The 12,610-nt window shown below is 39.5% G+C and overlaps 1 protein-coding gene across 5 annotated transcripts in view; it reads right to left on the bottom strand.

Moving 5' to 3' along the window:
* Nucleotides 1-12,610, bottom strand: part of LOC145981563 (uncharacterized) — a 68,948-nt gene that overhangs the window by 10,514 nt on the left and 45,824 nt on the right. For 4 of the 5 annotated variants that reach the window (XM_083114908.1, XM_083114906.1, XM_083114907.1 and 1 more), the window contains 5 exons: nt 10,667-10,783; nt 7,780-7,890; nt 7,155-7,247; nt 5,145-5,237; nt 2,803-2,883 (listed from right to left, as the gene is read on the bottom strand). In XM_083114908.1, the coding sequence (XP_082971034.1) occupies nt 2,803-2,883; nt 5,145-5,237; nt 7,155-7,247; nt 7,780-7,890; nt 10,667-10,783 (495 nt within the window). The remainder of the gene's footprint in view (nt 1-2,802; nt 2,884-5,144; nt 5,238-7,154; nt 7,248-7,779; nt 7,891-10,666; nt 10,784-12,610) is intronic. The other variant, XM_083114905.1, reaches the window with a different exon arrangement.

Genomic DNA, 12,610 nt, shown 5'->3' with positions numbered 1-12,610 from the left:
CTTTATTCATTGTATCTTCATTGGCGCAGCACCTTTAAATCTCTGTCGTCGTTATTTATCTCTCTATTTTTAATGTAACTGGAATGAACTCTGAGCAAAATTATTACGAAGGTGCGGTGAGGTATATTTTCCCGTGCAAGCGACAAAGGTACTATTTGTATAAAATCCATTAAATCCTCCACTGTAATGAAAAAAAAAAAAAAAAAATTAACTTAAGGCACACAATGTAACCACACTAATTGAGCGCTGCATGTGTTACATAGGCCTACATTCCGACTTTGGCGCCACAGGAAAATCTTGGAACACTATACCCAGTACCAGCTAACTGTAGACCAGGCTAACGAGAACAAGTGTCTGCGCAAGTGGTGATGGAAGATGGCTCCACCAATGAGCAGCGAGAGAAACGGGATTGCGTAATGTGCGACGGGAGTTGCCCGATTTCCCTGTTTCGCACTGGAAGCATTGCAAACTTTTGAAAGTGACAATACCGTACGCACATAGCAAACGGACCATATTCTTGTCTCCAGGTCCATACTAGGGATGGCCAGATCAGGATCCTGGCGGATCCGAAATCTGGATCCTAAAATTTTTCGGATCCGGATCCGGTACTTTTGAATCCGGATCCGGATCCGTTTTGCCATCCAAAATGTGCTTCTTTGGAAAGTAAGAATGTGCTTATAACATATTGTTACCTGTTATACACACACACACACACACACATATATATACATACATACATACATATATATACATAGTGTGTGTGTGCGCGCGTGCGCGATTTGTAATTAATTAATACACTTACAAGGGAGGTCTAAGTTTCTCCCTCCGAATTTCCATGAAACTTGGCAGGTGTATAGAGGACCCCCTCAAATGTCAAGATGAGGAGAAATTAAAGAAACCACGTAAATATGGCATAGGAAGAAACAGGGGGCATAGGGCCTCTCTATACACCTGTCAAATTTCATGGGAATCAGAGGGGGGCACAGGGGTCAGATGATCCCCACTTCAATTAGTCCTCATCTTGACATTTGAGGCAGGTTTTGCCCTCTAAAACAGTTTTTTAGCCGAAACAAAAAAAAAACACGTATTTCTTCCTTTGGGCCCCTCTATACACCTGCCACGTTTCATGGAAATCGGAGGGGGACACAGGGGTCAGATTCCCACTTCAATTAGTCCTCATCTTGACAATTGAGTGGGTTTTGCCCTGTAAAACCGTTTTTTAGCTGAAACAAAAAAAAAACAAAAAAAAAAAAAACATATTTCTTCCTTTGGGCCCCACTATACACCTGCCAAGTTTCATGGAAATCGGAGGGGGACACAGGGGTCATATTCCCACTTCAATTAGTCCTCATCTTGACAATTGAGTGGGTTTTGCCCTGTAAAAACGTTTTTTAGCTGAAACAAAAAAAAACACGTATTTCTTCCTTTGGGCCCCCACTATACACCTGCCAAGCTTCATGGAAATCGGAGGGGGACACAGGGGTCAGATTCCCACTTCAATTAGTCCTCATCTTGACAATTGAGTGGGTTTTGCCCTGTAAAAACGTTTTTTTAGCTGAAACAAAAAAAAACACGTATTTCTTCCTTTGGGCCCCACTATACACCTGCCAAGTTTCATGGAAATCGGAGGGGGACACATAGGTCAAATACCCACTTAAATTTGTCCTCATATTGACATTTGAGGGGGGTTGCCCCTAAAACAGTTTTTTAGCCGAAACAAAAAAAAAAACAAGTATTTCTTCATTTGGGCCCGTTTATACACACACCTGCCAAGTATCATGGAAATCGGAGGGGGACACAGGGGTCAGATCCTCACTTCAATTTGTCCTCATCTTGACATTTGAGGGGTTTCCCCCCCTAAAACAGTTTTTTAGCTGAAACAAAAAAAAACACGTATTTCTTCCATTGGGCCCCACTATACACCTGCCAAGTTTCATGGAAATCGGAGGGGAACACTTAGATAACCTCCCTTGTTAGTCTTACACTTTGTAATTATATAACACTGCATAGATTATAATGTTTTATTTTAATTTGTAAAACTGTAACTGTAGAGCAATTGTATAATTTTTGTATAACATTTCTATCTTGTTATATGTGTTAAAGGTTTCATCCTGGAATGGAATGTCTCACATTTATGTGTGTTTTCATTTCCAATACATTCGAATGAATACATATTCATTTCAATGACATTTACAAAATCATCTCTGACATTTTATGTTAAACAAGTAAGATTATTTTTGTGCACGAGTGTGTTAGCCGATGCGTAGCAAAGTATTTAAGGAACAACACTTGAAAAAAATTCTTGTAGGACTAACTAATGAAAAATTTCTTTCTAATCGAAGATCATAATACCTTTTAAGATGTGGTAATATTATAATGGGATTGAGATACGAAACTCTCGAAACTTTCGGACTCGGATCCAAATCTGGAACTCTCGGATTCGGATCCGGATCCATTTGGCCATCCCTAGTCCGTACACTTGGCTTAAGAATTTCTTAGGGGAATATTAGGGATAAAACAGCAAGGGAAATTTTGCCTTACATTAAGCATAGGGAATAAGGTCTGGACCGAACATCCCTACATGTACAGTCAGGACCATACGGTTGGCAACGCTGCACTTTCACCACTCTATTTCCCTCCTCCTTCCCTGCCGATATGCGTGGCCCTGCTCTACAGATAGCTGGGACAGGTTATAGTGGCACCGTAAACAAAAAATTTGGGAACCCCTGGTCTAGAAATGAGCATTTTTTACTTTCTACTACCATTTCATGCATGGATAAGTAAAACAATGAAACAACATACTTTGGTGATGCTGGAGAACCAACATGCCTGGATTTCAATGGAGACACTTTCTTTGTACTCTTGTCAGATTGTCCTGCAGCTCTGGAAAAAAAAAAAGATCTTAGTTGTACTTAAATATTTGTAAAGGAATCATGCACCTACAGAATGTTACAATAACTTCCAGTTCTATAGTGGCTAAATATCTTGAATTCGGTTCCACATTTTGATGTACTGCACATACATCTTCCTCAATAGACAACAATACAATGCAAAAGCCAAGAGGCAACACTGTTACACAGTGAAATCCTGCTTTTACATCCCTGGACTTCAAAATTTCATGCTCCCAATGAAGCAGCATATTCGAGGACTCGAACCCAGGTCTTCAGCATAGAATATCATTACTATATCTGCTAAGCTATCAAGCTCTCCTCAATTTCATTGAATTTCTTGCTTCTGCCATTTTACCTGTGTAGAATTCTTTCTCAGGAACAGTATGATAGCACTGACAGAAACTATTCCACACAGGGGAAATGGAAGCAAAAAAACACGTGAAGCATTTCTACATCAGGGTGTCTACCAAAGTAACAAATACAAAATTCTTTATATTTTTATTATGAATTTTCTTGACCTCTCTGTTTTTCTTAACCACAAGTACAATTTCTTTACTCTTTCTTGACTTTCATGACTGGTGGACACCCTGTACATAGTACATCTGTGTGTACTAAATCATAAGGAAAGACACTTTTCACATATACTTTCTTTGACCACAACTAAAAAACATATTATAACAACAGCTGTGAAACTTACATGGAATGTTGTTAAGTGTTTGTGAAACAAGGCAGGACCTTCACTTTTGTTTAGTGGCAATCAGGGAGCCAACATGAGATGCCAGATTTCTGAAATTTTTGCACCTCCCCCCCAAATGCATTTTATGACCTCTTTCCAAAATGTAGGGACGTGAGTGGTATCCCATCAAAGAGGGGAAAGTTCAAGCAATTATCATCGATAGGGATGATGCTACAACAGAATTTCCACACTGCTTCTTCTTAGGAGCATTATACACATTTAACCAAAGGGTATTCACTGTATGTATCTATTTTTGATGTAACTTCGCATGACTATAGGACTTCAGTTTTTGTGGTGGCATTAGTGACCTGCCAAATAAGAATTTTTGTAACATTTCAAACAACTACTTTCATTCTCTTAAAACTTTGGGAGTATGGACAAAATACTCCTCAGTTGAGAGGACTGCCATTCAGGACAAATAAAACACAAACTTCAGCTCTTTACGACAATCACTTCTCCTGGTAAAGATCTTTTTGAGCATTGCAAAGCTCAGTCCGTAAGAGGGTTAACAGATGTGAGACGCTCACTCCTCTAAAGGTTAAGTAACATAATCTAAGAGTAACATGTCCATTGAGTGTCTCAGTAAGATTCTAGCTTCCATCCCACAATACGTCCCATCGTTCAGCTATTCAAGCTTCATGAAGCAATTGTACCCTTCGTCCTTAACATGCTTCTATCTTGAAGCATAATTCCACAAGAAATGCACACCATTAAGAGCTTTTTTTGTCATGCATGTAACCTAACATTCACTTCCCTAAGCACCTAATGAGTCTAAAGGTTCCTGGCGAGGGGGTGGTTGCTACACACTACTGATATCTCTAGAATTTGTGACAAAAACTAAATTATAACATGATCTAAAGGAGGACACCACTGGTAGGCTGCCAAATAGCATGTTGAATGCTGTACTATGTCCTGAAGATAAAAAAACCTGGAGCAACTTCACCACCTGATGTTGAAAAATGAAGTCTCTTTCGTATGTAAATTCTAAAAATTGTTAACATAAATGGTATGAGACAATCTGAATAGTTGTAATGTGTATTGACTAGGGATGTTACCGATTAATCGGTACTCTATCGGTATTGGCCGATATAGGCATATCAGTATCGGTTTATTGGTAAAATTACCGATTATTTTACCGATCCGATATATCGATAAATATCTTAATTTAGTGCAAAATTCTGCCATTTTGTTGCAATTTTTATGGATAATCTCGATGCCCTACTTTTTAAAAAAGTAATTGTCTAAATATTCAACTTCTTTTTAACTGCAGTCACCTCAAAACACATATTTATTAAGGAGATCAATGAACCTTTCAGGTTCTTCATGGACCACTTCTAATTTTATATCGGATCGGTAGAATATCGGTATTGGTAAATTTTATATCGGTACTTTATCGGTATCGGACAAAATTTCATATCGGCCCATCCCTAGTATTGACACAGTCATCACGTGGTTGGATTCCGACGAATTAAAGCTCAATTGTCTTTTTAGATTGAAAAATAAGGAGGAAGACTTACTTCCTTGCGGCACCTCTTCTTGTTTTCACAGGTGAGGCAGATTTTTTCCCTGATGGTGAAACTGAAGGTTTGGCTTTTGTACTAACAGGAGGCCTGGAGGAAGAACATGCCTATATGACTACAGGAAATTATAATAAAACTACATTGATATTACTAATGCAATGGGGGGGAAAAGGTTACTTTCATGGTTGAGAAATACAAACACCCCCTACATTCTATTAAAATATTCACTTTTGTAAAACCCTAATGAGTCTACAGGTTTCTACAAACTACCGATATCTTAATAGGTTGAATAAACTAAAATTAAGTATCTCAGGAATGCTGTCAAATGGCATGATTAATGTTATGTCCAGCAGACAAAAACAATTCTCTTAAGCAAATTATCCACCTGCGAAGAATTTTTATGTTCTGCTTTAAAAAAGTTAATGGTAGCACCCAGAAAATAATTATTATAGCAGCCACATCATTTTTGAATGTGTCCAAAGCATGCATTAAAAAAAAGGAATATATATATATATATATTTTACAGAAGGTCGTTTCTCGTCCATGGTAACAAAGTTAGAACCCACCTCACCTTAAGAAAATCCGTGATGCCACCACCGGTGGTGCTCCACGTGATACCCCTGTCTTGCAGCAATGGCCCTGCAGCAGAGTTTCCATTCGAGGAGACTGCGTTGCAGAACATATTGGTCCAAATGATCCCATTCCACCTGACAAGCTTTCCAAAGACCCTCAATTGTGCAGGGCCGTCTGCTTCCCAAGGCTCGTTTCAACAACGGAAACCCACAGAAATCCATGGTAGAGGCATCGGGGGATTTCACAGGAATGTCTGTAAAGGGGATTGCATGAATGCCCGTTTCACGTGCCATCCAATCCATGTATGCCTACGTGGACTTTGCCGTATGACTGGATGCCTTGTCCTGGTGGATGACAACTTGAGATGTGTCGCTGCCATAGAGAGAAGGGATATCATGTCTGTAAAGTGGATCCAAAATATTCGTCTGGTAATAGGCTGCATTTATTTTAGCCTTTTTTTTTTACTCTGCGCAGTGGAAGTTTGCCGTTATGGCAGTAACCACCAACAACCATGAACCTGCGTGGAAAACTTTCAGCACATTCACGTACCCACTCAGATCGACCTCTTGCATTACATGGACAATATTAGATGGCCCTTTTTTAATCACATGCCGACAGATACAACCATGCTTCATCCAGGGACACCACATACTTCCAGCGGTCCCCAGCCAGATGACGTTCGTAGAGCTTCCGACTGTTGGTCTTCCTCTCCTGGACATGTGAGGCATGCAGCTTATGAACTTGAGCCTTGTGCTTCCGCACAAGTTGTAAATCTTGGGTTATGATGCGATTTACAGTTGCAGGGAAACATTGCACTGCCTGTGCAATTGCTCTTTGCGTTGCAGGGTTTTCACGTCGCACCAAGGATCTCACTTTCCGCACAACACCGGGGGAATGCTTGGGCTTCCGATATGTCCGGGGCCCACTTTGACTGGTTCTAGCAACAAGTACGGGGCAAGCTTTATGGCGATTCAACACTGCGTTGATGCCCTTCTTTGACACATGGAAGGCTTTCGTGTGGCACTGTTTAATTATCTGGCTATAACTATAACCAACGTCGGAAAGGGCACAGATGTACCCCTCGCAAAAGACTCGAAATTTTCGGTGCCATAAAAACACTCACTCACATACCAACCGTCTTCTTTGCAAGTCAACACACAGTACTTTCGTCCTATCGGCTCTGGCTGCTCTGTGCTGTGCCTATGTGCTGCTCCCTGGTGATCGAAATCGTTACCATCGATGTGAAACAACCTTCTGTATTATTATTTTGTATTCACAAAAAGGTGAGGTATAATTCTAAAAATTGTCAACATAGAAGGGTATGAGATAATCTGAATGGCTGCGAGGACTGACACTGTAATCAGATGGTTGGAATTAGAAGAAATCAAACTGCAATTATCCTTTTTAGAATTAAAATTAAGGAGGAAGACTTACTTCCTTGCGGCACCTCTTCTTGTTTTCACAGGTGAGGCAGATTTTTTCCCTGATGGTGAAACTGAAGGTTTGGCTTTTGTACTAACAGGATGCCTGGAGGAAGAACATGCCTATATGACTACAGGAAATCTACAATAAAACTACATATAGTACTTCTAACAATAAACTACAATAAACCAGGGCAATTTCGTGGTTGCCAAAGAGAAAACACCAACACATTCTCCCATACTCGCCTGATAAAAAGAATTCAGACAGAAGACAGACAAATTAAACTAAGGACAACAATGTGATCATTTTACACTAAAAAAATTGTACTTTTGTTGCTTGTGTAACTTGTAATTTCAATGGCCTATTGCCTGCTTTCATACAATGAAAAGCATAGGCCGAACATGTGATCTGGCTGTTCCCACAAATATAGTTTGACCCTAAAGCAGAAAACAAGCAACATATTGCACCTGCACTGATTTGTACAGGTATCACTTAGAAATTCAATTTCTGTAAATGTTTAAAACTGACCTTTTATTCTGTTTTATATTACAGTAATTATTCTGAATTCAGCATTGAGACAACTAATCTCGTTACTGGATCAACATCCACAGATACAGAATGTACTTCAATGACATACCTTTGTGGAGAGGGAGATTTTGCCTTTGGACGAGGTGTCGTGGCTTTGCCTCCAGCTTTTCTCCGGGTCCTGGTGGCAAGGGGACTTGGACTCTTATTACTCAATGATTGCCTAAAACAAAGTTCAAATAAATAAAGAACTGTTATGTATTCAAGCTTCAACATGGCAATAATCTTAATACAATAGACTGTGAATTATTATTACCACCAACAATAAAAGATGAAAATAGTATTAATCAATGCCAATAACCAATATTAAATGGCAACCTTTCATTTAAAAAAAAAGTAATCCATTAAACTGTCTCATGATTCTTATTTTCTTTTTGCCCCTACAAGGTTGCACATTATATTTTTATTCCACAAAACCAGGTAATCTTCATATTTATAAATAATACTAGAATAGCAACATTGTATGCACAAGAATAAGTTTAGAAGGGATAGTGTGGAAGCAAGGCTTAAATCAATTGTCTTTTCATAATTGGGAAAGGAGAGACGCGGTAGTATATAAATACGGAGAAACTAGTACTCACTTTTATCTGTGAAGCTGTTTTTTCTTTTTCAATTAATTTCAGCGGCCACTGCCACCACCCTCGTTGGAACTTGCTGTACTGTTGCTTGGCGTGCGTCTTTTGTTTGTAGTTCTCTGGCTGACACCCTAACCAACCACAATCAACCTCTAGCGGCCAATATAAATGGTTTGCCTTCCCCTACCATCCCAGCACTTCCAACCGCATATCCAAAGCCCTTCTCCCATATGGCATCAAAGTAGCGCACAAACCCAATTCCAAAATAGCTGATAAAATGAACAAACACAAACGGTACTTCCTCTTTCCCATTGATAAACCAGGTGTATACGATGCAGTGTGAATGCAAGGCACATTACATCGGCAGGTCCATCAGATGTGACAATGAAAGAATCCAACAGCACCTAGCAGATGCGAAAAAAGCCCAACCCACTACTGGTCTTGCTACCAGGTGTAGAAGTATGAAACCAGAATTGGCCGATAGATGATGCTAGCCGCGGAAGATCGCGTAAGCAGTGCCAGCTGCTGCCCGCCACTCCCGAGGACGTTATATCGGAACACAGTAACCCGAGTGCCAGACATAGGAAGGTGTTGCACACCCGGAACATGTCGAGTTTTGTGCCTACGAACTATGATTTGCGGACAGCATTGGTGTTCTGTTATCATTTGAAGAAAACCGCCACAGAATCGCATCGAATGCTCGTCGAAGCTTACGGCGAACATGCTCTCGGGAAAACACAGTGTTTCGAGTGGTTCAAGAAATTCAAAAGTAGCGATTTTGACTTGCGAAACGAGGAACGTGGGAAACTTCCGAAAAAGTTCGAAGACAACAAATTGCAAGCCTTATTGGATGAAGATGATACCCAAACGCAGCAGGAGCTCGCGGAACAATTGAATGTGACGCAGAAAGCAGTTTCTCTTCGGTTGAAAGCTATGGGAAAGGTGCAGAAAGCGGGCAAATGGATTTTGCATGAACTGAATGAAAGACAGCAAGGATCCCGCAAGACCACTTGTCAAATGCTGCTCGCCAGATACAAAAGTAAGTCGTTTCTCCATCGCATAGTGACCGGCGATAAGAAATGGATATATTTGGAGAATCCTAAGCGTCGTAAATCGTGGGTGAATCCAGGCGAACCATCGACATCCACTGCAAGACCAAATCGCTTTGGAAAAAAGGCACTGCTCTGTGTTTGGTGGGATCAGCGGGGTGTCATCTATTATGAGCTGCTAAAACCAGGTGAAACCGTTAACGCAGATCGCTACCAACAGCAAATGATCAATTTACATCGAGCATTATGTGACAAACGGCCGGAATATGAATCAAGGCAACACAAGGTCATCCTGCTCCATGACAACGGCTCACCACACACAGCAAAACGGGTCCGGGAAACGATCGAGGCGTTCAAATGGGAGATACTAGGGCAAGCAGCATATTCTCCCGACTTGGCTCCTTCAGATTATCATCTATTTGCCTCACTGGGACACGCTCTTGCAGAACAGCGCTTCAATTCGTATGAAGATGTACGAACATGGCTCGCGGACTGGTTCGCTTCAAAAGAAGAACGTTTCTTTTTTGGCGTGGCATTCATAACCTGCCGGAAAGGTAGGAGAAATGTGTAACTAGCAATGGAGCTTACTTTGAATAAAATATTGTTTCTCAGTTGCAAACACCAGCCGTTTACTTCTTGCAAACAAATTCCGGTTGCATACTTCTACACCTGGTAAACATATCAAATACAACAGCCATAAAATTCAAAAGGTTCAAGTCAAACACACTGCCCACACGCTCGTAGACACCAAAATCAAGGAAACCACGCCATAATGCACTTCCCGCACGAGCTAAACATCAATAGTGGACAAGCGCACCACACTTGGATTCCCCCACTACAACAGTTATCGCCCGGAAATAGCAGACGACACAGACCCAGTCACACAGTTAACAACAGCGCACCTAGCGGCAGCCAGAGAACTACAAACAAAAGACGCATGCCAAGCAACAGTACAGCAAGTTCCAACGAGGATGGTGGCAGTGGCCACTGAAATTAATAAAAAAAGAAAAAACAGCTTCGCGGATAAAAGTGAGTACTAGTTTCTCTGTATTTAATTGTCTTTTGTTGAGGCAAATTGAATGTGAAATCTTGCTCTACTATTTCTACCACCGAATGAGGAGGCCACTTCCAAATTGCAGCAACGTAAGAGGATCATTTGGTTTCTTCATGGCAGATAATAAGTCGCAACTATGCATTCAATTTGCTTCAGCCAGTGTAGAGCCTAACTACAGACAACTCTTAGGAAATCATCATCCTTAGCCTCTGGCTGGGTCGGCATACAGGAAATACAAGTAACAAAAGATGAAGAACCTACCTCTGCGGAGAAGGTGATTTTGCTTTCGGCTTTGCCCGAGGAGTTGCTGCCTTGCTTCCGGCTTTCCTACGCGTCCTGGTAGCAAGAGGACTGGGACTGAGGTTTGTCGCAGGTTGCCTAAATAGAATCCACATGGTAGTCTTAATATTCTGTTTAAAAGCTCAAACTCACCTTTGTCTAAATTGTATCACTCAAACTCACCTTTGTCTAAATTGTATCACACTTAACACTTAGGTGCATTTTGTCACATCATTGTAATGCAGCATATTTTTGCACAAGAATTCAGGTACTTGAAAATCACAGAAGAGAATTACAATATCTAGAGGATACGAACAACACAATGGTTTTTCATTTCAAAGCTTATAAATTAAGCTACAGCTTTCAGTCCAAACCATTTCCTGTGCAAATGTATTAAAAAATTACAAGGTGAAAACTTTAACAGAATTATTGCCAACATGAAACCTTTATTAAAATCCTAGCTTACCTGAGGGGAGAGGGGAGGAGATGTTTCAACTGTGAAAATTCTTATAAAAAATTGAAAATAAATTACATTATTTACAAGGATGTTCCCAAAATTTCTTCTGTTCACAAAAATATGTAAATAGGCGACAAAAGGCATTTGGTGGGCCTAGCAGATACAATCTTTCAATGTGTGTAATTTGAGACACTCGAGCCAGTAACAGTGTACAATTGGCTGGTAATGATGGTAATTATTATAATTGATAAGCAATTGTGCCTCACCAAACAAAAAACCACTAATGAAAAATTATTATGACTTTTGAGAGTTCTAGTGAATGGTATACGTGTGTCACATTCATGCAATAATTGATTTTTACTAATGATGGTAATTTTCCCAATTATTATAATTAATAAATAACTACACATATATAAAGAAAGCAATGATTTAATATCAAAATGGTTTCTTGAATTTTAGTGATACAAAGAGTGTGGGCGTGTAAGCCCATTGAATTAGCAATTAAATTCATGCTAATTATAGAACCTGAATAATTAAGTTATTTGCAACTGAACATTTACAACAAACAATTCTATTAGTGTTGATTAATTCATATTAATTAGATTTGCTGTTTTTGAATATATGCAATTTCACATGAACATGCTAATGAATGTAGGCACAAATTGCAAAAGAAATCATTGCAACTATTTTTTCCACGAACTATTTGTTTAGGAATATATTAGGGATGGGACCGATTAATCGGTACTCTATCAGTATCGGCCGATATAGGCATATCGGTAAAATTACCTATTATTTTACCGATCCGATATATCGATAAATATCTGATAATTTACTGCAAAATTCTGCCATTTTGTGGTAATTTTTATGGATAATCTCCATGCCCTAATTTCTAAAAAAGTAAATGTCTAAATATGCAATTTCTTTTACACTGCAGTCACCTTGAAACATACAGTCAACTCTCGATTCAACGACCTTTCACAGTTCCCGGGAAAAGGGTCGTTATTGGAATTTGCACCAATTTTCAGCTTAAAGGGAGCTCAAACGGACACAAAGATGCCTAGGAGATGGTAACACCATTTATCCTGGTAGTTATACAACCTGTTATGCACAGGATCAGGGTGGCTACAAACAAGCAAAAATGAAATTCCCTGACTTTTCCAGGTTTTCCAGGACAAAATTTACATTTTTCCCTGACAATTACAAACTAAACTAAATCGATGTTTTTGTAAATTGAAATAATAAACTCATACAGATCCATGCATGGATTTGTTAAACACCAATATTAGCTTCTATGAAATTGACTTAATTCCTCTATTCTCTATGATTTGAATTCAAACTGCAAAATAGTGAATTTGGAAAATTATTACAATTCACAAGCTAGGGAAGGATTGATTACGGAATTTTGTCATACGCAGTAACTTTAAAATAAAATACTTGATTATTTTTAAAGTTACGACTAAATGAGATAA

This window comes from Lepisma saccharinum, chromosome 29, assembly GCF_977018435.1.
Source record: "Lepisma saccharinum chromosome 29, izLepSacc3.1, whole genome shotgun sequence".
Taxonomy (NCBI): domain Eukaryota; kingdom Metazoa; phylum Arthropoda; class Insecta; order Zygentoma; family Lepismatidae; genus Lepisma; species Lepisma saccharinum.
This window is presented reverse-complemented; position numbering and strand designations above follow the sequence as displayed.